Here is a 24,139-nt window from a genome sequence, read left to right as displayed (position 1 = left end):
CTTGCCCCAGCTGAGCTGGCCTGTGGTCCTGCCCAAACAGCTCTCTTCTTTCTCTTCAAAGCTGTGAGTCCTTCAAGACACAATCTCTGTGCAATGGGGAGGGCAGCAGTGGGGGGCCTTCTCAAACCAGCATTTGCCTCTGAGACCTGAGGGCACTCCAGGTGCAGACAGGAGGCCTGGTGTGCGTTCCATGGTGACTTATCCTGCTGTGGATGGCTGAGGTCAGGGAGAGAGAAAGGTGCCTAAAAGTGACAACTAATTAAAAACAGCGTTAGGTAGGGTGTTGGAGTGGGAGGAGGGCGCAGGCTGCATCCAGGCATCAGAGTCCCTGGGACCAACACTCTTCCTTATCCCTTGGCCTCTCAGTAAGGAGCTCTGCCCAGTTGAACAGCTGGGCCACAGGAGGTGACATGAAACGTGAGCCAGGCCATTTCTCAATGATCAACCCAGTGCATATTCTTCATGGAGTGAATAGAAACTAGAAAACAAATAAGAGCTCTCCTTACAGGGTGCCAGCCAGAGTCTGTTCCCAGTCCCTGCCTTCCTTAGGTTGACTTGTGAGGGAAATGACCCTTGGTGTTTCTCAGACACGCCCTCTAAAAATCACGCTCTCTCTCAGTGACATGTTGCAGCTGTTTGCTACTCTGCAAACACCAGGAGCCATTGGATGGCCACTTTCAGCTTCTTAACTTATTGAGAAACCAACTAATATTCGTGACCACATTCTCTGCCTTTCTGTTTGCAGTTTCCAGAAGACGAGTCCGGGCCTGTTCAGAGCCTGCCTTTCTGAGCACACTCACGGCTGAGTTCCCAGCCATGCGAACCAAACGGGGCACCACAGGCCCTCCTGTCAACAGGAGCCCTCTGCTCCACCCTATTCTTATTGTTTCCTGAAATGCCGTGTGCACCTGCTCCCTTCCAGGCCTCACTTGGGCAGTTCTCCCTGTCTGACATGCCCCCTCCCATCTGCCTGGCCCAAATCCTGCCCATCCAGCAAGGCACCTCCAAGACCCTCTCCCACTTACTGGCTACCACTATTGCCCTGGATCACTGAATGCTTTGAAACATCTTTTGTATTATCTTGGCAGTGGCTGGCAAATTTATGTACACTACACTCAGATGCACATTGGGAATATATTTCCTTTAGTTTGTCTATAATCTAGTCTTCTTTTGAGTGTGCATCCTCTGGGTATTGATGGGGGTCTGTGGGGGAGTTGGTGAGGAAACAATTTATTCTAATGTAATAAACTAATACAGTGCCATTGGGTAATGTTCAGTTTCTTTAGGTGAAATGCTTCCTCTCTCAGCATCCCCGCCTCCCCCTACACATATACACACTATACCTCTATAAGATGGTATAATGGTGGAGTCTATGGGATGCTTATGATGATGTGTATAATGTCTTCATACTATCTAGTCACTGGGCCAGCCTCTGAAGCTAACACCTGTTGTCAGTCAACTCGTGCTCCCGTCCCTTGATTTGAGCAGTGCTCTGGGGCACCCTCTCCAACTTCCACTTGCTGATGGGCTCAACTTCTGGCTTTCAGTGCTGTTTAAAGATTCCCATAGTTGCAGCCACTGCTAGAGTCTTGAAAACCAGCTTGCCCTCTATTACTTCCCACATCTCTCTTTCAGGGCATATACACGTTTCTGGACAACTTCAAACCACACAGAAAGCCAGGAAGACTCAACCAAGCCAAACTCAAGCTTTTCTTCTTGGCTACAGCAAATGGAGGCCCAGTTATGGGCAGGGGTCGGCAAGACTGGTGCCTTCTGATGAAAGCAGGACAGATGTCTCTACGCCCCAGGGCTCCCCCACATTTAAGCATGAGGGTCAATCTTCCTGGGGACTGGAAGTGGAGGGAGGATGTCAAGAGGATGTGAAAGAGAAGCCTGGCATCTGCCTTCATCCTCCAAACTCCATTTTTCTCTTCTTTCTTTTCTCTACCATCCTGAAAGCTAGAAGGAGTGGATTTTTCTCTCACTTCCCTTATCTTACTCTTTCAACTATAGTAGCTAGTTGTCACAAGTGGAAGGGGTACTGTCTCTACACTGTTGGTAGAAAAATCTATGAGCTAGTCCTCCAAATCCATCCTTTGCTATACTAAAGAAATGCAGGAAATCGCTCTTTCTCCACTAGGCTTAGTGTGCAAGCCCATTATCCTAATAATGGGTCAGCATTTGCCTCTTTTCCACTCTCTGGTTATAAGCTTCAGGGCTCTCTCTCTGAGGGAGAAGGCTGCAAAGTAATACGACCTATAGGGGAAATTAAAATACATTGGTTTAATATTTACAAATATTATCCCCCATTTCATTTTACTTTACACTCGAGCTTTTATTTAACTTTTTATTTTTGTCGGTCTTGTCTCTCCAAGTAAGTAAACTGCTTGTTTTATCCGCTACAGAGTTTCACACACTATTATATATGGAGTAAATTCACACAAGAAAATTAAAAATAAAATTTTATGGCTTCATTGCGGTATAATTGACATACAATATACTGCACGTATTTGAAGAAGACAACTTGATGAGTTTTGACATATGCGTACACCAGTGAAACCATCACCACAATCGAGGTAATGAATAAATGCATCTCTCCCAGAAGTTTAAAAGCCTTCTTTCCCGGCCCCCCACATCACCTCAACCCTTACACGCCCCCAGACAGTCACTGATCTGCTTTCTGTCACTATAGATTAGGTGGCACTTTCTAGAATTTTATGTAAATGGAATAACTTGATATGGATTCTTTTTTGTCTGGCTTCTTTCACTCAGCATAGTTACTTTGATATTCATTCACGTTTTCTGTTTATCCATAGTTCATTCCTTTTATTACTGGGTAATAATCTGTTGTATGGATATACCATAATTTGTTTATCCATTCTTTTGTTCATGGACATTTGAATTATTTCCACTTTAGGGCTGTTACAAAGAGATCTGTTAGGAACATTGGTGTACCAGTGGACAGATATTTTCATTTCTCTTGGTTAAATACCTAGGAGTGGATTGGCTGGGTTGTATGGGAAGAAGAGTTGCAAGATTTGGTAAATAAAAATACAAGGTTTGAATTTGAATTTCAGATAAACAAGTAATTTTTTAATGTACGTATGTCCTATGCAATATTTAGAACTCACCTAAATTGAAAAAATTATTCATGGTTTATGTGAAATTTAAATTTAACTTGGTATCCTTTATTTTATCTAGCAATACTAAATTGCTAGTGTAGTATTAACTTTTTAAGAAACTGTCAGATTCTTTTTTCTGAAGTGGTAGTACCATTTACATTCCCACCAACAGTAAACGAGAGTTCTGGTTGCTTCATGTCCTTGTCAACACTTAGCATGACCAATCTTTTAATTTTAGCCATTCTAGGGATCATGCAGTGGTGTCTCAGTTTGGCTTTAGTTTGCATTTCCATAATGACTAATGATGTTGAGGAACTTTTCAGTGTGTTTATTTGCCATCTCTATAGTTCATTTGATGAAGAGGCTGTTTGGTTCGGTTTGTTTCTCCATTTTTTGTATTGGGTTTCTGGTCTCTTATTATTGAGTTGTAAGAGTTCTTTGCATGTGCTATATACAAGTCGTTTGTCATATGCACTCTTTGCAGTGTTTGGTTCTCTGCTTTGCCGATCTCCACAGCACATGCTTTGTCTGTCTGTTGGTTAACCCGGGATAGTCTTCCTCACATTAGAACTTTTGCAAAATATGCTTCAGCTTAGACTCATTAAGGAAATGCCAAGGCTTCCTCATGCTATCTAATGTCACAGTGAATGTCAAAAAGCAAGAGACTATACGGTTTGCTAAATTCTTTTGCCTACAAGGATACTCAGGTTGTGGGAGACTGAACTCCAGTAAACATCTGCCAGTTCTGAGCATGGAGGCCAATTTTAGTTTGCTTTGCCTTTCTTTATTTCTTGTATTTGGACCTCAGGTACCCAGAGTTGAGCTAACCATTCTCCTCAGTTCATGGCACGCCATCAACATTGTCTGCAAGATTCTACTCTTTTTGTATTGTAATATATTTCCTTTCCTCACACAGCCCCCCTCCCAATCCCTCTCTGAGTACCTAACTAGCCACTCTGATATATTTGACATGTGATTTAGGCCAGTGGTTCTCAACCAGGGCAATTTTGCCCCTACTCCCCACTCACTTGGCCAGGGGACATTTGGGAACGTCTGGAGAAATTTTTGATTGTCATAACTAAGGGAGTGCTACTGGCATCTAGTAGAGAGAGGCCAGTGATGCTGCTAAGCATCTTACAATGCACAGGACAGATCCCAATAGCAAAGAACTATCTAGCCCAAAATATGAATATTGCCAAAGTTGAGAGTTATGCATGTATCCTGAAAAAAGAAGGTATATATAGACACACACACACATGAATATGTACGTATACATATGTTTATGCACACATATATGCATATAATATTCTTTGGGCGTTTGCTTTCTAATTTACACAGATAGTATGGAGATATAGATCTGATTCAGTTTCTTACTTTTTTCATTTATCAACATATTTTTAACATCTTTCTAAATTGCTGCTCATAAGTCTAGTTTCTTACTTTCTGACTGGTGCATGGTTTTCTGTTATATCCATCTACCATATCCATTCTCCTACTGATGGGCATCCAGCCTGCTCCATCTCCTTGCTCTCCCAAATAGTGCTGTGATGAATATACATGAGCCTCCCTCATGTATATCCCCTATTGGACCCGTGCAGGTTGTGAAGTCCATATTCAGGAGTGGGCCTGTCATAAATACTTAATTTCACTAAATATGTTACTGCCATATTGCTCACCAGTTTGCCCTCTTACTAGCTAAGCATGAGAGTTACTATTCCCCCATAGTCTCAGGATAATACCAGCGTTCTCATTTTTGCAAGTTTTATGGATACAATGTGGCATCTTTTTTTGTTTATTTGTTTTTTTTTTGAGGAAGATTAGCCCTGAGCTAACATCTGCCATCAATTCTCCTCTTTTTGCTGAGGAAGATTGGCCCTGAGCTAACATCTGTCCCCATATTCTTCTATTTTATATGTGGGATGCCTGCCATAGCATGGCTTGATAAGCAGTATGTAGGTCTATGCCAGGGATCCGAACTGGCGAAGCCTGGGCCTCCAAAGTGGAGTGCACAAACTCATCAATGGCCAGCCCTGTGAAGTGGCATCTTTTGATTTTAATTTGTATTTCTTTGACTTCCAGTTAGATTGAGCAGCTCTCCACCTATTTGTAAGTCATCAAATTTTCTCCTTCCATGAATTGCCTGATCACATGCTTTGAATGTTTTTTCTACTGGGTTTTCTGTTCATTGTTGTGACTGATTAGCATGCATTCTTTGTACATTCTAGATATTGAGCCTCTGTGGTGTTGGGTGTTTCGAATGCATTCTCCCAGTCTGTCACTAATCTACCAACTTTGTCTGTGGTGTCCTTTCTTGAATAGGAATCCTTTATTTTTGAAGAAGGGAAATCTATATATTGTTTAAAAAATCTTTTCTCATTTGAAATGTTAAAATATTCTCCTACAGTTTCTCCTACTAGCTTGGCAGTTGCACTTTTCATAATTAAGCCTTTAATTTATTTGGAATTTTTTTTTTATAAAGGACATGAGGTACAGTTTCAATCTTATTTTTCCACATATGATTAGCCAATTTCCTAACTCTGTGTACTGAATATTCCATTTTTACTCCAACTGATTTGTGATGACACTTTATCATACATCAAATTTCTGTATATATCTAGTTTCCTCCTGGGATGTCCATTCTTTTCCCTTGAACCACTTGTCTATTCCTGCATCACCATCACACTGTTCCTGTAACTACGGCTTTGTAGTATAATTGTATTCTTCAGGTCAGTTCCCTTCACTCTTCTTTTTTCAAACTTTCTCTAGGTATGCATGGACTTACATTCTCCCATACAAATTTTAAAATCAGTTTGTCAGTTCCTCACAAAATCAGGGCTTTTACTGAAATAGCATTGAATCCATAGATTAATTTTGAGGAAATTAACAAATTTATTTGTTGTTATTCTATCCATGAACATGGTATATTGATTTATTGATATCTTCTTTCATATACTTTTAAATTCTAAGATTTTCTTGGTAGTGATCTGCTGAGTTCATTATTAAGTTAATTACTAGACATTTTATAACTGTATTGCCATTGTAAATGAAATTTTTAACTTCATTTATAATATTTAGTATTTTATTAAATATATTTTTAATAAATATAATTCTTCAGCATTTTATTTTTTGGTTACTTATGCAGTTATAGGAAGACACTGTTGATTTTTTTTCTCGACATTTTAGTCTGCAACTTTGTTGGACATTCTACTGGGACTTCAAATGACTCACAACTTGGGCTCTCCCTCTACCAAAGAATAGAAAGAAAGACTACCACTTCCCCAACTCCCAGAGGCTTGGCAGTGATTAAGCAGTGGATGAATCTGTGGATTGCTATCAGACTCACCAAAATGAAGTCATTAAGAATGAAGAAAAGGAAGTCCAAAACATGGATTGTAAACTCAGTTGCCTAAGTGGACTAGGTGTAAAGCACAGGGAATGGGGGTAACTGGGGCAAACCAAAAAGCACAAGTTCTACCTAAAAAGGGCAGACCTACTCAGCCTCAGCTAATTCTTGCTATGCAGCAATGAAAGCCCAGTTTTCCCACATCTTCAGATTTTTTTAGGAGAAGCCCAAACACCTTGAGTTTAAGATATTAGCACTATTTCAACCTTTTATTTATTTATTTTGGTGAGGATGTTTGGTCCTGAGCTAACATCTGTTGCTAATCTTCCTCTTTTTCTTTTTTCTCCCCCAAGTCCCAGTACATAGTTGTATATCCTAGTTGTAGGCCATTCTAGTAATTCTATGTGGGACACCACCACAGCATGGGCTGACGAACGGTGTGTAGGTCTGTGCTCAGAATCCGAACCAGCGAACCCCAGGCCGCCGAAGGGGAGCACGTAACCTTAACAATTTGGCCACAGGGCTGGCTAGTATTTCAATCTTGTAAAAATATTGGATGGGTCAAAGAAAGCACATCTGTGGGCTAGATTTGTTTCACAATCTACTGATCTGCATCCTTTGGTCTAAGAATGTCCCAAGTGGAGGAGATGATAGGGAAGTAACTGAATATCCTCTCTGGACCCACCCTTCCATTCCTTTATTCCTTCCCTTCTACCCCATTTGCCTTCACTGTGCAGGGTTCTGTTCCAGCCAGCTTGGACACTAGTCTTATAGGACGAGGTTAGAACTTGAGGAGAGAAGAGGGAGGTTGAGGCTTAAGAAGGTATGGGCTGGGCCCAGATCCCAAAGCCTGAGAACTCCCAAGAGAACAGGAGTCTAAGCTGGGACGTGAATTGACATGTGGCCCACCAGAGTCACCTAAAGTGGTTTGGTGTTGAAACCAATCCAACTCTTTCCCGGCATCATCTGAAGATGAGCAGTGTTTGGACAATTGTCTCAGATTAGGTTGGCTCCCATGGGTCCATATTCTGGACCTGAACCAGCCTCCTATGGTGTCTTAGGTTGGTGTTATGGGCTAATCGTGTCCTCCCAAAATTCTCTGTTGAAGTCCTAGCCCCCAAAACCTCAGAATGTGGTTGTATTTGGAATAGGGCCTTTAAAGAGATAATTAAGGTAAAATGAAGTCAGATGGGTGGGCTCATATCCAATATGGCTGGTGTCCATAGAAGAGGAGGAGATTTCGACACAGACACACAAAGAGGGAAGACCGTATGAAGACACCAGAAAGAGACAGCCATCGACAAGCCAAGGAGAGAGGACTCAGAAGAAACCAAACTTACCAACTCCTTAATCTTGGACTTCCGGTTTCCAGACTGTGAGGAAACAAATTCTGTTGTTTAAGCCCCCAGTCTGTGGTACTTTGCGATGGCAGCCCGAGCAGACTCCTATTGTTGTGTTCCTTGGCAACAGACTTTGAGGGCAAGTTCTGTGTGGTTTGTGGGAGCAGTGTCAGGATATCCTACACAAAAACACAGAAGGCAGAATTGGGCAGAGGGAGAAAGTGAACTACGCTAGGAGTGCCACCAAGCAGGAGTTCTGGAGTTCTGGAGGTGGGATGGCCTTTCAGGGCTGTTCCAAATTGAGGCAAGGGGTATTTGTTTTCCTACGTCGGCTATTCTCAAGGTGAAGGAGGGGAAGTGATTTTGGCCCCCAGGGAACGTTTGGCAATGTTTGGAGATATTTTTGGCTGTCACAACTGGAGGGTGGGCAAGGGTGTGTGTGTGCATGCACTACCGGCATCTAGTGGGTAGAGACCCGTGATGCTGTTGCTAACCACCTCCAATGCACAAACAGCCTCCCCACAACAAAGAACCATCCGGCCCCCAATGTCAGTAGTACTGATAGAGAAAGCCCGCCCTACACCAACAAGCCACTGGCCATGAGCTGCTCTGGCAAGGACATAACCTTAGGCAGACCCCTGAGGGGTGTAGCTGTGACCTGTCACCACCCTCTCTTCCCAGCAGCTGAGGAATGAGCACGTTTGCCATGAAGAGAGGAGCTGGGCACAGTAAAGAGCCCTCTGTCTGGCCTCTCAGACTTCTCTTTCTAATATAAGTAACAACTAACCATGTTCAGGGCACTGCCCTGGGAGTTTTAGATACCTTATCCCATTTAAGCCTCATGAAAAGGCCAAGAACTGGATTTTATTGCCCCTGTTTGATCATAAAGGAGATCCAAGACTCAGAAAGGGTTAATCACTCACCCAGGGTTCCTGAGCTAGTAAGTTACAGAACCAGAATTTGAAGCCAGGACTGTCAGACTCCAAAGTCTGGCTCTTTCGCAAGCAGGAAGGACAGGCTCTGCTGAAACAAGAGCAGTATACACCGCATAGACGGGAGAAAGAGGTGGACTGCATACTTAACCCAGAAGTGATATAAATCCAGCCTCAGAGCTGCCAGAAGCTCTGAAACAATTTCTGACATCATGGGGGCCAGACCTGGGGCTCGGGATTCCCGGAGAAGAGCCTCCTGGCACCTCTGTATCTGCAAATGTTAACAGGTTACCAGAAATAACGCCTCTGGTAAAGAGGACTTTTTTTTTCCTCCTTGAGGAGAATGCATGGACTTTAGGACTTTGGATGATGACAACAGTAACTATGAAAAAGAAAAAAAAGCTACTTCCCAGGAGTCAATGGTATAAAAATAATTTTTATTTACTACTGTAAATAAAGTAGTGCAAAGAGTAGTTTGGACCAATATTGCATTACTGATTTATCTACTACCTTAGCAGCATACAGTGTACAGTCGGTCTGCCCTTCCTCTCCCTCTCTCTGTGCCTTTCTCTCCCCCTTTCTTCACACATACACGCTCACGCGCTCACACACACACACGCACACCCTTCATGGACTCAGGCAGGCAGAAGGGGCAGAAGGCTGGGATGAGACTATGAGCTAAAGGCGTGTTTCCCGCATACCCACTGCTGCCAGGCTATTCTAAGGGGTAATTCATGGAGAAGACTACGCTTAAATACTAAGAATTTTCTAAATGTTATTTTATGGATTGCAATTGAAAAGTAAACCATATCCAACAATGTCATTAAGTGATTTGGAAGCACTACGACCTTAGAAAAATTCAAGGAGAAAAATGTAAACCAATTTACAAAAGCCATCGCCTTCCCTGCATGTGTGGCCACAACCTGTGTATTTCAAGGTGCCTTAGAACTGCTGCGTTTTGGAAGTTAAATTGAAATCTGTTGATTGGACTTTGAGGAGCAGGGTTGTGGCAAACACTTGTACTGAAATATTACCCAACTGGTAGAGAAGTCACAATTTTCTGTTCTTTAATAAAAGGGAAAGAACAAGGCGCTAAAAATTCTTAAATTACATCTCAGTGTATAAGGATGCCGATATGCCACAGGGCATACACACAATCGCCAGGAATGGACGTCGGCAATAACCCTGGCAACCTCCCCAACACCCCTATGACCAGGATCTTCCTTGCATTGGTTTGATAACCTTTGGTATAACCAGTGTCTGCTCTGGGTACTTCTTTGTAATTCAATTTAAAAAAAAACAACAAAAGACACCAAGTGCAAAATTTGCATCCAGTTGACAAGACATTTAAGGTGTTTATCAGTATGTTGCGGTGGCCCCAGCTTCCCAATACCAGCCGTTGAAAGGATTGTCTCTCATCTGGAGAGACCTGGAGTGCATAGTTCACCCACGAGGCTCTGGGTTATTAGGGACCGTGGGCTGGTCCTGAGCGGAGGCATCTGCAGCTGGAGTCACAGCTGGACTTGCAATGGGAGCGGTGGAGTCTGGGGAAGCCCGGGCTGGTGTCGGACGGGAACTGGTGGCTGCAGAGACACATGTACAACAGGTGCTGATTATTCAAAACAGTGCGTGCAGGACACACAACCACGCCTGGACCTTAGCAAGCCAGGGAGATGCTTCTAGGCTAGTGGCCATGACACGAACTTGATAAGGCAACTTTGGACCCATTATCTAGGTTCTTCGGACTTTGGTGTTCCCTTCTGTAAAACGGCAGATTGGAATAGATGTGCAAAGACCTTTGATGGTTTTGACACCCTGGGACTCTAAGCTCTGCATTTATACTGTGGCTTCCAGGTAAATATTTTAATTAAAAAAAGAAAAGAAAAAACCAACACTCTGGTTTGTTTCCTGTGCTTATATCTCTTTTTTTCCCATGGTGCTGACGCAACGCAAGCTATGAACTATACCAATCAATCATAAAGGAGTGTTGGTTTTATTCACTTTCTTATTCCATTTGGATGATGTACCAAATTTGGTTTAAATTACTTTATTTAAATAAATGTGTATACGTTTTGGAAAACATAACTTCTAGGTTTAATTATTTATCAATCTACCTTTAGTAAGGAGATTGAACAAACACAAACATTAGAGAGGCTTATAAAGTTTTATGCTTTATGTTAGTGGTTTTCAAATGCACGTGATTTTGATTCCCAGGCAACAATTGGCAATGTTGGTAGACATTTTCGGTTGTCACAGCTGAAGGGCAGGGTACTGCTGGCGTATAGTGGGTAGAGGCGAGAGATGCTGTTAAGCATCCTATAATGCAGGGATGGCCCCCACACCAAAGAATGGTCCACCTGCAAACATCAACAGTGCTGAGGCTGACATATGCCGCATGTGTACTGAGGCTGGGCGGAGTCCCGGTTAACAAGACCGTGGGCTCTGGAACCCAGCTGCTCCGCCCTTTATCAGTTATGTGACCTTGGACAAGTTACCCACTCTCCTTCTGCCTCTAAAAAATGGGGAAAATAAAAGCATCTCTACCTTGTTGAGTTGTTAAAAGGACTAAATGAGTTAACGTATATGAAGTGCCTAGAACAGTGTCTGGGACGCACAAGTGTTCAACAAATGTTAGCTATTAATTCCAGTGACCCATTTTATCCTGAAAATGTGTTAAGATTTATTATTAATTTCAGGGGCATGGCTTGCAGGACCGATAAAAAAGTTGGTGCCTTTGCTTCTGGGATGCCTACAGATCTCTGTTAGGCCCCAATATCCTGTGAAAACTGCAGAAACCTTGAAGCCAGGAAGTCCAGGAGTCTCATGCCTCTGCCATTTATCAGCTGTGTGATCTTGGGCAAGTTACTTAACATCTCTGATTGTAGTTTCTTCATCTGTAAAATGAGGGTAGCAGTTGGCAGGGATGAATGACATGTGGCTAGCCCAGTGGCCATAGTTTGTGCCAACAACTGCTAGTTTGCCTTTAACCAGTGATCTTAATCGAGCTCAGCTATCCTTGACTCTTATACACTTTCCAGTAGATGGGACCATTTTTAAAGATTCCCAAATGTCCATTCTGAAATGCACTGACTTTAAGAAGATGCTGGCATATATCTAAAAGTCATACGCTGACAATCTGATTTTTAGATAAACTCTTCAAGAGATCCATCTTCAAGGAGCCTTTCTAGGCCATTCAATATGGGCTCCAAAGTCTCTGGTTTTTCTGGATATGTAAAGGAATTCTCCTAGGAACCCTTTCCAATACCCACTGAAGATCTTGTGGATCCAGAGACTGTTCAGAAGGAACAGGAGAGTGGTGGTGGAGGGGGTACCCAAGGTGCTGCATAACGCTGGGGCGTTTCTGGGTTAAATCATCACTGTGGCAGGTGAGCTACCCATGGCAGGGAGCATGAGGTCCAGCGATGGGGCACAAAGACCATTTGCTGGAGTCAGGAGACCCGGTCTAAGAAAGTCTTATTTATCTACCACCAACAGGTGACTTTGGGGTAGATATTACGGCAGACATTTCAGTCCCAAAAGCTTGAATCTCATAGGGCTTGGTTTCCTCTTCTGTGAATTGAGGGGCTCCGATCAGATGGTGTTCAAGACACCCTTGGGCCCTAGGATTTATCTTTCTGATGATCTCTGAAGAAGTTAATGAGGTACTAAGGCATGTATTTTTCCTTTTCAAGCTCAGGGAAATGTTTAAATCACCATGGTAACAAGATAAATCAGCAATCAGTTTTCTGATTAAAACAAAAAAGTGCCAATGTGTAAATGTAGAAGGAATGCATAATTAGCATTGCCACGATTTAAATTTTCTTGTAAGAGCATAATAAGAATGCTCAATGTTTCTACAGCATGTTTGTTATTATCCACGTGAGAACCCTCCCCCTTCCACTAGGGGTCTGCGATCAATGGACAAGCCCCCCACAGCCCATGGTAATTTTAAAGTGGCCCCCTTCTCTCTGCTCACCTGGGATGTGTGTTAATTTGAGGACCAAGTAGAATCAAGGTAACAGGAAAATAAGCGTGCTGCTTAAAAAATTACAGAGCGTGTTCCAGAGCATAATAGAAATGATTTTTGGATTACCTGCTGCTTGGGGGACCATTTTCTGTGCATTAGTGAGAATAATCAAGACCTGGCTCTGAGTGGTGTGGACCAGGGGTTGGCAGACTGCAGCCCATGGGCCAAATGTAGCTTGCTGCCTGTTTTTGTGTGGCTGAAAATCTAAGGATGGTTTTTACATTTTTAAATGGTTGAACAAAAATCAACAGAAGAGTGATATTTTGTGACATGTGAAAAACATGAGATTCAAATTGTCACATCCAGAGTAAAGTTTTATTGGAAACCAGCCACACCATTCGTTTTCATGTATTGTCAATGGCTGCTTTCACACTATAAGGAAAGTTGAGTCATTGCAACAGAGATGGCCCTCGAAGCCAAAATGTTTATTATCTGGCCCTTTGCAGAAAAAGTTTGTTGACCTCTGTTGTGGACCCTTGAAGGAAAAATGTCTACTTGCCAGTTGACCAGATGGGAGCATAAAGAAAAGAAGAACACGAGGAGATATCCTGGGTTAATCTCGAGATAGTAGAATGTTTGCAAAGATGGGGGGCAAGCGGATGATTGAGGGGGAGGCTCTGGGAATCATATCCTCTGAATAAGATCTAGCCTCCTTCCTTTGGGCCTCTGGCTCTAGCAGGGCGCAGGACAAGATTCCTGTCATTTAAATGCTTCTTCTGAGTGGAGATCCTGGGAGGGCACCAATTGTAATGAGTTAGGAGAAAAGCAAAATCTCACCACTAAATCGCTCTGACTTTAAGGCTCCTGCTTTTTTCATGAGCACCACTTTGTGACATTCTACTGTAATTTTTGTAGAAACCTCATTAACCAGAAATGTAGAGGACAGGAAAAGAGCAGGAAAAGGTTTAATTAATCTTGTTCGTATCATCTTACTCTTTTTAAAAGACCACTAGGCTAATCACTTAGGCAGAAAGGATGAGTTGGCTTAAATTACGAATGTTTGAATAGGCTGATACAGGTTTAAAAGGCGACCGAGTCACACCCAGGAGCTGGTAGCTCTGCACAGCGTGCTCTGTCCTGTGTTTTCTATTCAGACGTAAAGTCTGCACCGACACTAGTAAGACGTTGTCTGAAATGGCCATTGACATTTTCTCCACCTAGTCTTCTCTTCACCTTCCTTCGGACAGCCAGCCAGGCTTCACGCATTCTTGTCTCAGGGGAGATTTGTGGCAGGGCCGAAATGGAGATGGTTCTAGACATACTTTGCTTTGGGGTTTTTTGTTTTTTCACAAGCCTGAGTCCATTAAGGCGCTTACACTTGGCGTCCCTCACAGGGAGGGGAGAAAGGCTTTCAAGATGCAAGGAGGCAGGGAAAGGAGCGTTTTGGAGCCTGAGAAAGTGGCTGAGCCCCGCTGTGGGTTGTACCAGCAGCAGAGCCCTCACCTTCAACCACCTGAGAAAGGAAGACTTGGGAGAAAAAAGGCTAATGGTGCACAGCCTTGGCAAAGAGGATAGGACTCTTAGGCGACCGAGAAGCGGCAAAGCCACTGGCCCTGGAGGGACAGCGTGGGCCCAGGGCACTGTGTGTTCTGCTATCAGACTGGTGACCACGTGAGTGGTCCTAGCGCTACCCAAGACCCAGGGACCTTTGTATCACCCTTGGTGGCATCAGCCTCAAAAGAGACTGAGGGGCCTGTGGAATGCAAGCTAGGAGTCAAAAACAAGCTCCCTTGAAGGATACAAAAGACATGTGTGATATTTTTTGTGATAGACTAGTCAATGTCTTCGTTTAGATGCTGTAAAAAGAGTTTCATATTTTTGACAGAGTCTAGCAGCATAGAAAAGCACGATAGACTCTGGTGATTGTATCTATCACTGAGATAAACCAAGCTACCTGAGAGCAGGTGCTACCTGGTGTCACCACGTGTTAAGTACAGGTAAATGGCCTGGAGGACACTACTCCTTGGGCACTACCAGTTAACATTTGTTGAGTTCTAAGCACTTTACGCCGCGTTATCTTCTTTGGTTCTCTCAACTACAACAGGAAGTAGGTGTACTACCATTTCCACTATTTTACAGAAGGGGAAACTGAGGCAATATACGATCTCTGCTTTGCCCAAGGTCACACAGTTAGCGGCAGGGCCAGAATCTTGGCAGGCTGACTCCTGAGTCTGTGGTGTTAGCTACTGTCCTGCACGGCTGGCCTTCCGGAAGGTGGGGCAATGTTATGTGGCAAATGCTGTGACATGTTGACGGTATATCACAGAGCATACAAACTCAGGAGGAAAATGAAGGTCATTAGAGCCGAACGCAAACGGATGGAGAGCTCAATTTAAAGGTTTGACCATAAATCATTCATTTTAAAAAAATTGACTGGAAAAATGCAAATCACAGAATGACGAAGATCTCTAACTTACAGCACAATCCTCACACAAAGCCACTTAAGGGAGGTTCCTAATTCTCCATCTCATTCCTCTTTCCTCTGTCAATCAGCACTTGAGTTCATGATTGTGCTTGCTTCCCAACGCCATGGCTACCACCAGCATCTACTACATTGTCCCCCTGCCCATGGGGCGGGTCATGGGACCTGGAGCACTGGGGCATCAGGGGATCCTGATGGTGGAAACTTTGTCCTCTGAGCAATCCCCCACAGAAGCTTCTCTCCTGTTCTACTGTGCCTCTATTGCCCCTGCCCCATGGCCCAATCTCGGACGAAGTACCTTCTTATTTCACAGTTAGTGACAAATTTGCACTTATGTTGAGGACTTTATGAAAAAAATTTACTCCATATTTTAACTCAACACCAGTTCTAACAGGGCTGGTAGGCACCACAGTGTGGGCACATTTTGGAAATACGTGGAGACTTTGTTTTTTCACTTTTAGGCCCTTACGACTCAAGGTATGGCCCATGGGACAGCAGCACGAGCATCACCCGAAACCTTGTTAGAAATGTCGAATCTCAGAACCCAGCCCCAGACCTACTGAAGTAGGATCTGCATTTAACAAGATCCCTAAGTGATTCATATGCACATTAAAATTAAGAAGCACCCGGGCTATAATTTACACATTGAAATATATACTATTTTGTTATAATTAGTTTCTTTTTTTTCCTCCTTTATATTGCTGTTAGGGCATTATTTTAAAAAATATATGTGTAGGCAGGTTAATTATCCTTAATTTCAGGGCACCAAAAGATGTGCCACAAAATATTTCTTATGTAAGAGGATGATAGGTCGAAGACAGATGGTAACCACTATTTTAAAGTATTGTGAGTCTGACAAAGTTTGAAATTCTACTGCCCTACATCCTTTCTTGGACTTTATTTTGTGAATTTGGGGCAGGCCACTTCATCCTTTTGGCCTCAATTCCTTCATCTGCAAAATGAAGGGCATAGAATTAAATTATTTTTAAGATCCCATCCAGACTTCTCTAAGGCTAGTCAAGAGGGAAGGAGGGAAACACATGAAGAAGCAAGTGAAAGAGAAAGAGATGAAGAAAAAGTGTGAAAGAGCACAGGGTACATAGAAAGGGGAATATATCAAAGGGCAGGAGGAACAGGAAGACGAGAATGGGGAGGGACTGATAATGAAGATGTGAAGGAAAGAAAAAGAGACAACTTCTGATAAAAGCAATTCCGCCAGCCCATGAATTTTCATGGCGACCAGCTGGCATAAAATCATAAAGACAATTTTCAGTTCCTCTAATGGAATTGCATTTGTAATAATCATAACAATATTTCTACAGAGTAAAAATGACAAAGATAATTTGAAATGGAAAACACTGATGAGAGGCAAAATAAATATGCTCTACCTGGCAACAAATTTAGCGACGGGACAGAATTTGCATGAGGACAATTTATAAGCTGGCATAGTACAGGGCATCAAGCCTGGAAGGGCTGTTGACGGTTCCTGGCTAACCTCCTCAGGTAAATCAGAGGGAAATGTTCCGGATTAGCCTCTAGCAATGGCGACTTTCTCCTCCCATCGAATCTGTGGTGAAATGTACTCCTTTCGCTTTTCATTATCTGCTGCATAAATAATGGCTATGCGAATGCTCAAATGCCATGTCCAGTCCTAATTTCTCCATTTGTAAATGTCCCTGATGGTCTTCATGAATGACTATGTCCTCCTGTAGCCATCTAAGATGGTGGAAGATTACAACTCTCCACAGACAGATGTTTGCAAATTTAAGCACCTACTAAGTGTGAGATACTATAAATGACAGGACTAAGGCCTTCCTCTGACTCAGTTTATGGTCTCACAGGGGAGATAAACACGGTAGGTAACATTTGTTGAAAGGGTTTTATATGCCAGATAAACACAGTAGTTAACATTTAACTATAGTAGTCCTTTTGGTGACTTATGAGTAATTTTTTCACTGAACCCTCCTAACACCCTTGGGAAGTAGCTACTGTTATAACTTCATTTTATGGACGAGAAATTGGGGGATCAGAAAGGTGAAATAACTCGCCATAAGTCACACAGCTAATGAGCAGCCAGGCCTGGACTCTAAGCCCAAATTGAAGCCACTGGGGCTCCCGTCTCCTTAAGTAGTGCCCAACATGAGCTCAGGCAAATAATAGTGATCAGTGGAATCCCCATTAGATGAAATGCTGGTTTTACGCTCCTCCTTAGACCTGCCCTCTGAATCCATGGGGCTGGGGATTTTTATTCACCATCATTCCTTGTTTATCCTCCCACACCTTTGATTCCTTGACTTGGATAAATGGGAGGACATCAGCCTGAAGGGGGCCTCAGAGCCAGGTTTAAAGGCACATAGAGGTCAAATTTTGATAGCAGAGGTATTTTCAATAGGAGAAGACATTTTAATTTGATTTCTTAAGCTTTTTATTTAAAAAAAGCCTTGCTTACTTTGAAAAATATAACAATAATTGGGGTCTTCCATCAGCCAAAGATTATGATGCACCCCTAGGGGTAACCCCCCATTTTTATATATAATATATATATATATATAAAAGAATCCCTACCTTTTTATATTGCCCTGGCTTTTTATAAATCTTTACCTGAGACAGACTGGAAATACTGCACGGTCCGGGCGATCAATATGGACAGCAGGAAGGTTCCCAGAAAATAGATCTGCAAACATCAGAAGTATGCATCAGATGACTGAAAAAGGGCAGGGGCCCCTGGGCAGGGCTGGGGGAGACAGTACCTACCAGGGCAGAGTGCAGGATGGCGCCCCAGATAAGCCGTAGGTGAAGGTAAAGCCAGGCCAGGGCGCAGGGGCTGAAGGACTCCTCAGTACTGTGGTTCCAGCACCTACAGATAAAAAGCACAGCGCATCTTGACGTGTCAGCCAACTTTGGTGGCCTTACTTATGACCAACATTTTCAGATCCTCAAACTCTCCCCCTTCTGCTTTGGGACAAATGGGCACGCTAAAGATAAGAGATAAAGAATTAAAGCCAGTTCTAAGGGGTTTGGACCTGCCTTAAAATTCTAGGATCCTGGCAGAAATCTTAGAAGAAGGTCAATCCTGTCCTTAATTAAAAGCCAAGATGTCAAGGAGAAGCCTGAAGCATGGGGGCCGGCAGAGCAATACTTCTGTTCAAGTGTCTGTCCAAAGTCCAGCCATTGGAACATCTCCCTATCTTACAGAAAAGCATGGTTCCATTGGACATGTTATTTTTTCCACTTTTGTGGAAAAGCTTGGTCAGCGCTTTAATTTCAGATCAAGCATTCTGTAGCTTAAGCCTCACATACTAGAAAAGGGAAATAAATCTGGGTTCAGCTGAGTGTTCTCTAATCAAAATGAATCCTGAGCCCTTTTTACAGCAACTGACACTACAAAATAAGAGTAAGGCTAACCTGAACCGAGAGGCAAACCCCACTCACTGGGGATCCCCCAGAACCCACCAAACTAACAAGGCTCTGAACTCACCTTTCGTATAGTTCCTGCAGGATGGAGATGTTATTAGAATGGATAGTTGGGTCAATTTCCAAGAAATCCAAAATATGATGCGGGATTATAGCACCTTCCTCAACTAGCAGGGCCAGGTTAAAAAATCCCTGAAAACAAACCGCAAACCAAACTCATTAGCTCCCTATAATGAAGCCCAGACACAAACCCTGCATCAGAAGGTAAACTTTTACAACCTCTCGACTTTTTTTCAGTCCCTGGAGCCAGATGGTTTTGTCATCTTCATTGATGAATTGTTTCCCTAAATAAATGCATCTGAGAAATTTATTTGCAGGAGAACCAGGAGGGTTTCAGAGGATGCTGTGTCCCATCTGCTCAGAAGCCAGTCAACCGGGAGATCTGTCCTTTCCTGCTCTGTTCACTCTCTCAAAACAGAACTTGCTGGAAAACGTGCCCTTGTATCATCAACAAAACCAGAATACTGAGTCGAAGGCAGTGTCCATCACTTACAGATTATGCCCTGGGTCATCGTCAGCATGTCAGAAATCCAACGAAATGTTTTTGTGCTGGGGCTACTACTCGTGACTGACATTCTCATGTAGCGAGTCTCTTATGCACAGAATGGGGTGCGGGTGGTTGCCCCAGGTTGCCTAGGCCAACATGGAAAACCTCTTCTCATGATTCCTCTTGTCACAGATCTCCACTCTGGGATGCTTCCCTCTAGCTCTCTCTTACACACCTTCTTCTTGACCTCAGAAGTAGGACTGCCTTATTGGGCTGCGCAGGTCCAATGAAATAACACAGTGAAGAGCCTGAGGGTAGAGGTGCTTCACAAAGGATGGAAACTGTTATACTACCTGGAGGAGATGCACTGTCCATCACGCGCTGAGCATGTGGCCACACCAAGAAATAAATAAAAAACGATCGGTTACTTACCATTAGGGCTTTACAACTTTCCCTGGATTGCTGCCCTTCAAAGAATTCATGGTCATGTTTTAATGACATATCCTGCCTTTGACCTTTACTTTCAGTTGCCACTGACAACAATTTAAATGAAAATCACCATCCCCCAGGTTGTATATACCAGGACTCTCACAAGCATCCTATGCAATGATCATGATAAAAATAACAGCAGCTAACATTTTCCGGGTGCTTGCTATATGTGAGGCATTGTTCTGTTTGATATACACTCACTTAACCTCATAACAACAAATTGAGATGGGTACTATTATTCTCCCCATTTTATAGATGAGACAACTGAGGCACAGAGAGGTTAAAGAATTTGCCCAAGGTCGCAAAGCTGTAAAGAGGCAGAGCTGGAATTCAATTGCAAACAAAGAGGGTTGGCGTCTCAAATCTCAACCTCGGTCATGCTGCCAAATAACCTCTAAATAGATGAAAGTATTAAGTGATGTGGGCTCAGTGAGTTGAGGAGTCGAAAGAAAGATTTCTTGGACTCTCGAGGTCTGGCAGTAGTACTCTTTTATTCAGAGAATAGCCTGGAATAGCATGGGGACAGGACCCATGGGCAGTAATAGCTGCAGGCATGGGGACAGGGCCCATGGGCAGTAGGAGCTGCAGGCATGGGGACAGGGCCCATGGGCAGGAGGAGCTGCAGGCATGGGGACAGGGCCCATGGGCAGTAAGAGCTGCAATGTGTTGAGGGTTAGCTCTAAATTTATAAGGCATAGATATGTGAGTTATTTCTTTACTAGACAAAGGAAAGATCATGAAAAAAAGTCATTAAAATGGTATCAGTGCCGGTGGGGTCCGGTTATTGGGTGGTCCTATAACTTTAGATAAGAATCAGATCGGATTAAGTCAGGACGTCCTATGCTTCCCAGAGGATGACACAGATCGGTATGTAGGGCAGGACGCCTTGGGCTTCTTCCTGGGGCAGAGCCAGGCTTGATCCTCATCATTAAGTATCTTTAAGATGCACACACGCAAGCAGAGAATGGAATATTTGAAAGGAAGGTACCCTTAAAACTTGAAGTATTAGAAGAAAAGAAAAACATTGCTTTATAAAAATTTAAAGTCTCTGAACAATGAAAACATAACAAGTTAAAATAGATAGGAAAACAGACTAAGGGAATATTTGTGTGCAATGTAATAGCTTAAGGTTCATTATCTATTGGGCAAACGTAAAAAGAACTAACTATGATTTAAACTGAAAAAAAAAATCAGTATCAAGACTCCAATAGGTTAAACAGGTAAAGAATAAGAATAAAGAATCACATAAAAGAAAATATTAAGAGTAAATTATCATAGACAAGTTGAGGTAAAAGTACCCATCTTCACTAGTATTCAAATAAATGCAATTTAAAACCATAAGGAAGCATCAACTTAAAACTATTCAATTAGCAAAATTAAGTCACAAAAACACCCAGTGCTGAGCACATGTCAGTTATCCTCCCACACTTAACCACTGCTTGGGGATGTATTAACTGGAAAACACTTTCAGAAAGCAAATCGACAATATACTGTTATTATGCAGCTGTAAAACAATTTAGACTGTTTGACTCAGTAATACTATCTCACAGACAATAAAAGAAATCATTCCAATGGAGTTAAAAGATGGAAATATGAAAACGTTCACTGTAGCACTAGCTATAATTGCAACACAGTAGGAAATGACCTCCACGTCTTCCTTAATAGATTCTAAATCCCATGAAGCCAAGAATATTGTCTATCTTTTTATCTTAAGTCTCCACCACTAAGCAATGTTTAAGACATGGCAGGATTGGATAAACATATGCCAAATCAGTGAATAAATTAGCGAATGTAAGAATAAATGTCCACCAATAAGATAAACCTTAATAAATTGGAGTTACCAGCTCAACGGAATATAAGGCAGTGGTTAAGGGTAAGAAACTAGAAAGACTATGGAATAAAATGCCCACATTCCTACTGTATGTGAGAAGAGATGGATTTTGAAAGTGGTGTGTACACTCTTGGTAACATCACAGAGATACGCTTGCCTGTGGGCAGGGACTGGAAGGGAACATGAAGACATGAAGGAGTAAAGCCCGTCACGGAACTGTGGGTGCATTCTTTGATTTTTCTTTTCTTTTAAAATGATCCTTTAATGTTTTGCAACATTTTCTTTCCAAAAAGTAAAAATCGGAATTGAAAAAAATGATCCAGACCTAATTTTGAGTCACAGATACCACGTGAGAAAGTTTAGTTTGGCTCTTGATCAAATCGTTTTAGCACCAACTCCTATTTCATTCCAGAACTAATAATAGAACGGACTGTGTCCATTGTGTGTTCTCAGTGCTGGGCTCAACATTGTACATCAAACGTCTCATTTAATCCTCATAAACTGTGAGGTATTATCCCCAGTTCACAAATGGGAAAATGAAGACCCAGTGATTTAGTGACTTGCCATGTACAAACAGCTATGAAGTGACAGAGATGTGGGACTTTAACCCAGGTAAAGAATCATCCTGACATAGTACCTCGTTTGGAAAAAAACTAATACTGGCGAGTTTCCAACTTTTGCTCATCCAACATGTGCCCAAAGCATACCACCAGAACGTGTTGCATAAGAGGGTTATGCAACCATTCCAACTTCCAGCCTGAAAATGACCCTGAGATCCTCACAGGAGAATTCCCATTGGCAAATCCAGGAGGAATGAGGGAAATAAAGAATCATATTAGCACACCACAGAATGACTGCAGGGGGCAAGATCTACCGAAGGATACTAAAATCAGTGGGCAGAAGTTTGAGGAGAAATCGGATATTTGCATGGTTGACATCTAACTCTCCAAGATACCTATAAATTTAGAAAGAGAAAAATAACTTTACAGGGGAGAAACTGAGCAGAAACCATGTTAACCAGGTGACTGAGATCAACCTCATCAGTAACAAGACATATTGAGATCATGTACACCTCGTAGGATACATTGAGAAGGACACATCATTTCTGTGCTGTCCTTGCCCAAAATGTGTAATCTTAATCTATTCATGAGAAAACAGAAGACGGACCCAAATCGAGAGACATTCTGCAAAATACCTGACCAGGATTCTTCAAATGTAACAAGGTCAGGAAAGACAAGGAAAGACAGAAACTGGCCCAGATTGAAGAAGATAAAAGAAATATGACAACTAAATGCAATGTGAGATCCTGAGTGGGACTCTGGAACAGAAAAAGGACATTAGAGCGAAAACTAGTGAAATACAAATAAAGTCTGAAGTGTAGTGAATGGCACTGAACCAATGCTGATTTCTTAGTTTGATAATGGTATTGTGGGTATGCAAGATATGAACATACTCTTCCTGCAACTTTTCTATAAATCTAAAAATATTCCAAAATGAGGAGTTTCCCAAAAAAGGTCACTGAGAGCAAAATCCTGTCACTGAAGTATTAGCCCAACTATAGAAGCAAACTACTTCCCATTTTGACCACACTTTCAATTTCTTGAGTTTCTACATGGTGAGTTAGTTTGAGAGAATCTGGTAGAAAGACCCCTGGGCTTGGAGCCAGAAAACCTGGGTTTATGGTCTGGCTACTTCATCTACTACGGGATTGTTTGGGCTTGAGCAATTTATCACCCTGTCATAGTCTTGGTATTCTCCACTATGAAATGGGTGTGCTAAGCCCCACCCCCACAAGACTGCTGTGGAAAACATGGTAGGTGTTCAATAAAGATTCGCATTATGGTTAGCGTCCTCGTAGAGTTGTTGTGAGGGGCTTGTGAAAATGAATGAGAAATGACTTTGTAAGCTGTGGAAATATACAGACAGGAGGGCTTATGAAGACTCTAGGCCTTTCGACCTCACCAACGGGGATCCCCCGGAGCTCGTTTCTGTCATTGTTTACCTGTGAGTCTCCGTCCAGTGCTGCTTGGGCATACATCTGCACGGACAACTCAAGGTCTTGTGACTGGTTTTGGTGGCCATAGTAGTAAAGGTCTCCCATTTTCAAATATGCTGCAGGACAAAAAGCACAGGTCCATTTGTCAAGTGGTTTTATTTCAGACCGACATTTTAAACAATTGGCCCATTTGCATGGTTGAGAACTTTCCTACCAGAATCTGAATACCAAACATATTTAGGTTTCCTTGGTGGGTCAGGAACCAAAAAATAAAAAAATGGCTCTTGTGCTAAACCTTCTACACAGATTTTTTGCTTTGCTGGGCAGCTCTCCTAAATGGGTCTGTTTGTGAGAATCAGAGTCTGCAACCGCACAACCCAATCGGCCAAGGTTATTTCACATCTGAAATTGTGCTGCTTAGGTTTGATGACTGACGGGTATTTCTGGTATTTCTTTACTCTGTTTAAGCCACATATTTTATTTTTCCTCTGAGGAAAAAGTTTTAAGAGTGTATGTATCACTCAACGTCCAATCAGAAGAAGAGAATCCATGTCAGGTAGTTCAAAAGAGGGATTTTAACACTGTGAACTGGTTACCAGGGTATTGGAAGAGCTGAAAAGGCAAATGGGAACAACAGACAGCCCAGAAATCAGTAATCTGATCAGCCATCAGCGGC

The 24,139-nt window shown here is 42.5% G+C and overlaps 1 protein-coding gene across 2 annotated transcripts in view; it reads right to left on the bottom strand.

Moving 5' to 3' along the window:
- Positions 1-9,153: 9,153 nt before the first annotated feature.
- Positions 9,154-24,139, bottom strand: part of SEL1L3 (SEL1L family member 3) — a 138,871-nt gene continuing 123,885 nt past the window's right edge. For both annotated transcript variants that reach the window (XM_070262529.1, XM_023638274.2), the window contains 5 exons: positions 23,470-23,579; positions 18,665-18,792; positions 17,941-18,043; positions 17,788-17,860; positions 9,154-10,320 (listed from right to left, as the gene is read on the bottom strand). In XM_070262529.1, coding sequence (XP_070118630.1) covers positions 10,181-10,320; positions 17,788-17,860; positions 17,941-18,043; positions 18,665-18,792; positions 23,470-23,579 — 554 coding nt within the window. In that variant the 3' untranslated portion in view covers positions 9,154-10,180. The remainder of the gene's footprint in view (positions 10,321-17,787; positions 17,861-17,940; positions 18,044-18,664; positions 18,793-23,469; positions 23,580-24,139) is intronic.

This window comes from Equus caballus, chromosome 3, assembly GCF_041296265.1.
Source record: "Equus caballus isolate H_3958 breed thoroughbred chromosome 3, TB-T2T, whole genome shotgun sequence".
NCBI classification, from domain to species: domain Eukaryota; kingdom Metazoa; phylum Chordata; class Mammalia; order Perissodactyla; family Equidae; genus Equus; species Equus caballus.
Note: the sequence above shows the minus strand (reverse complement) of the source record. Positions and strands in the feature narration are given on the sequence as shown.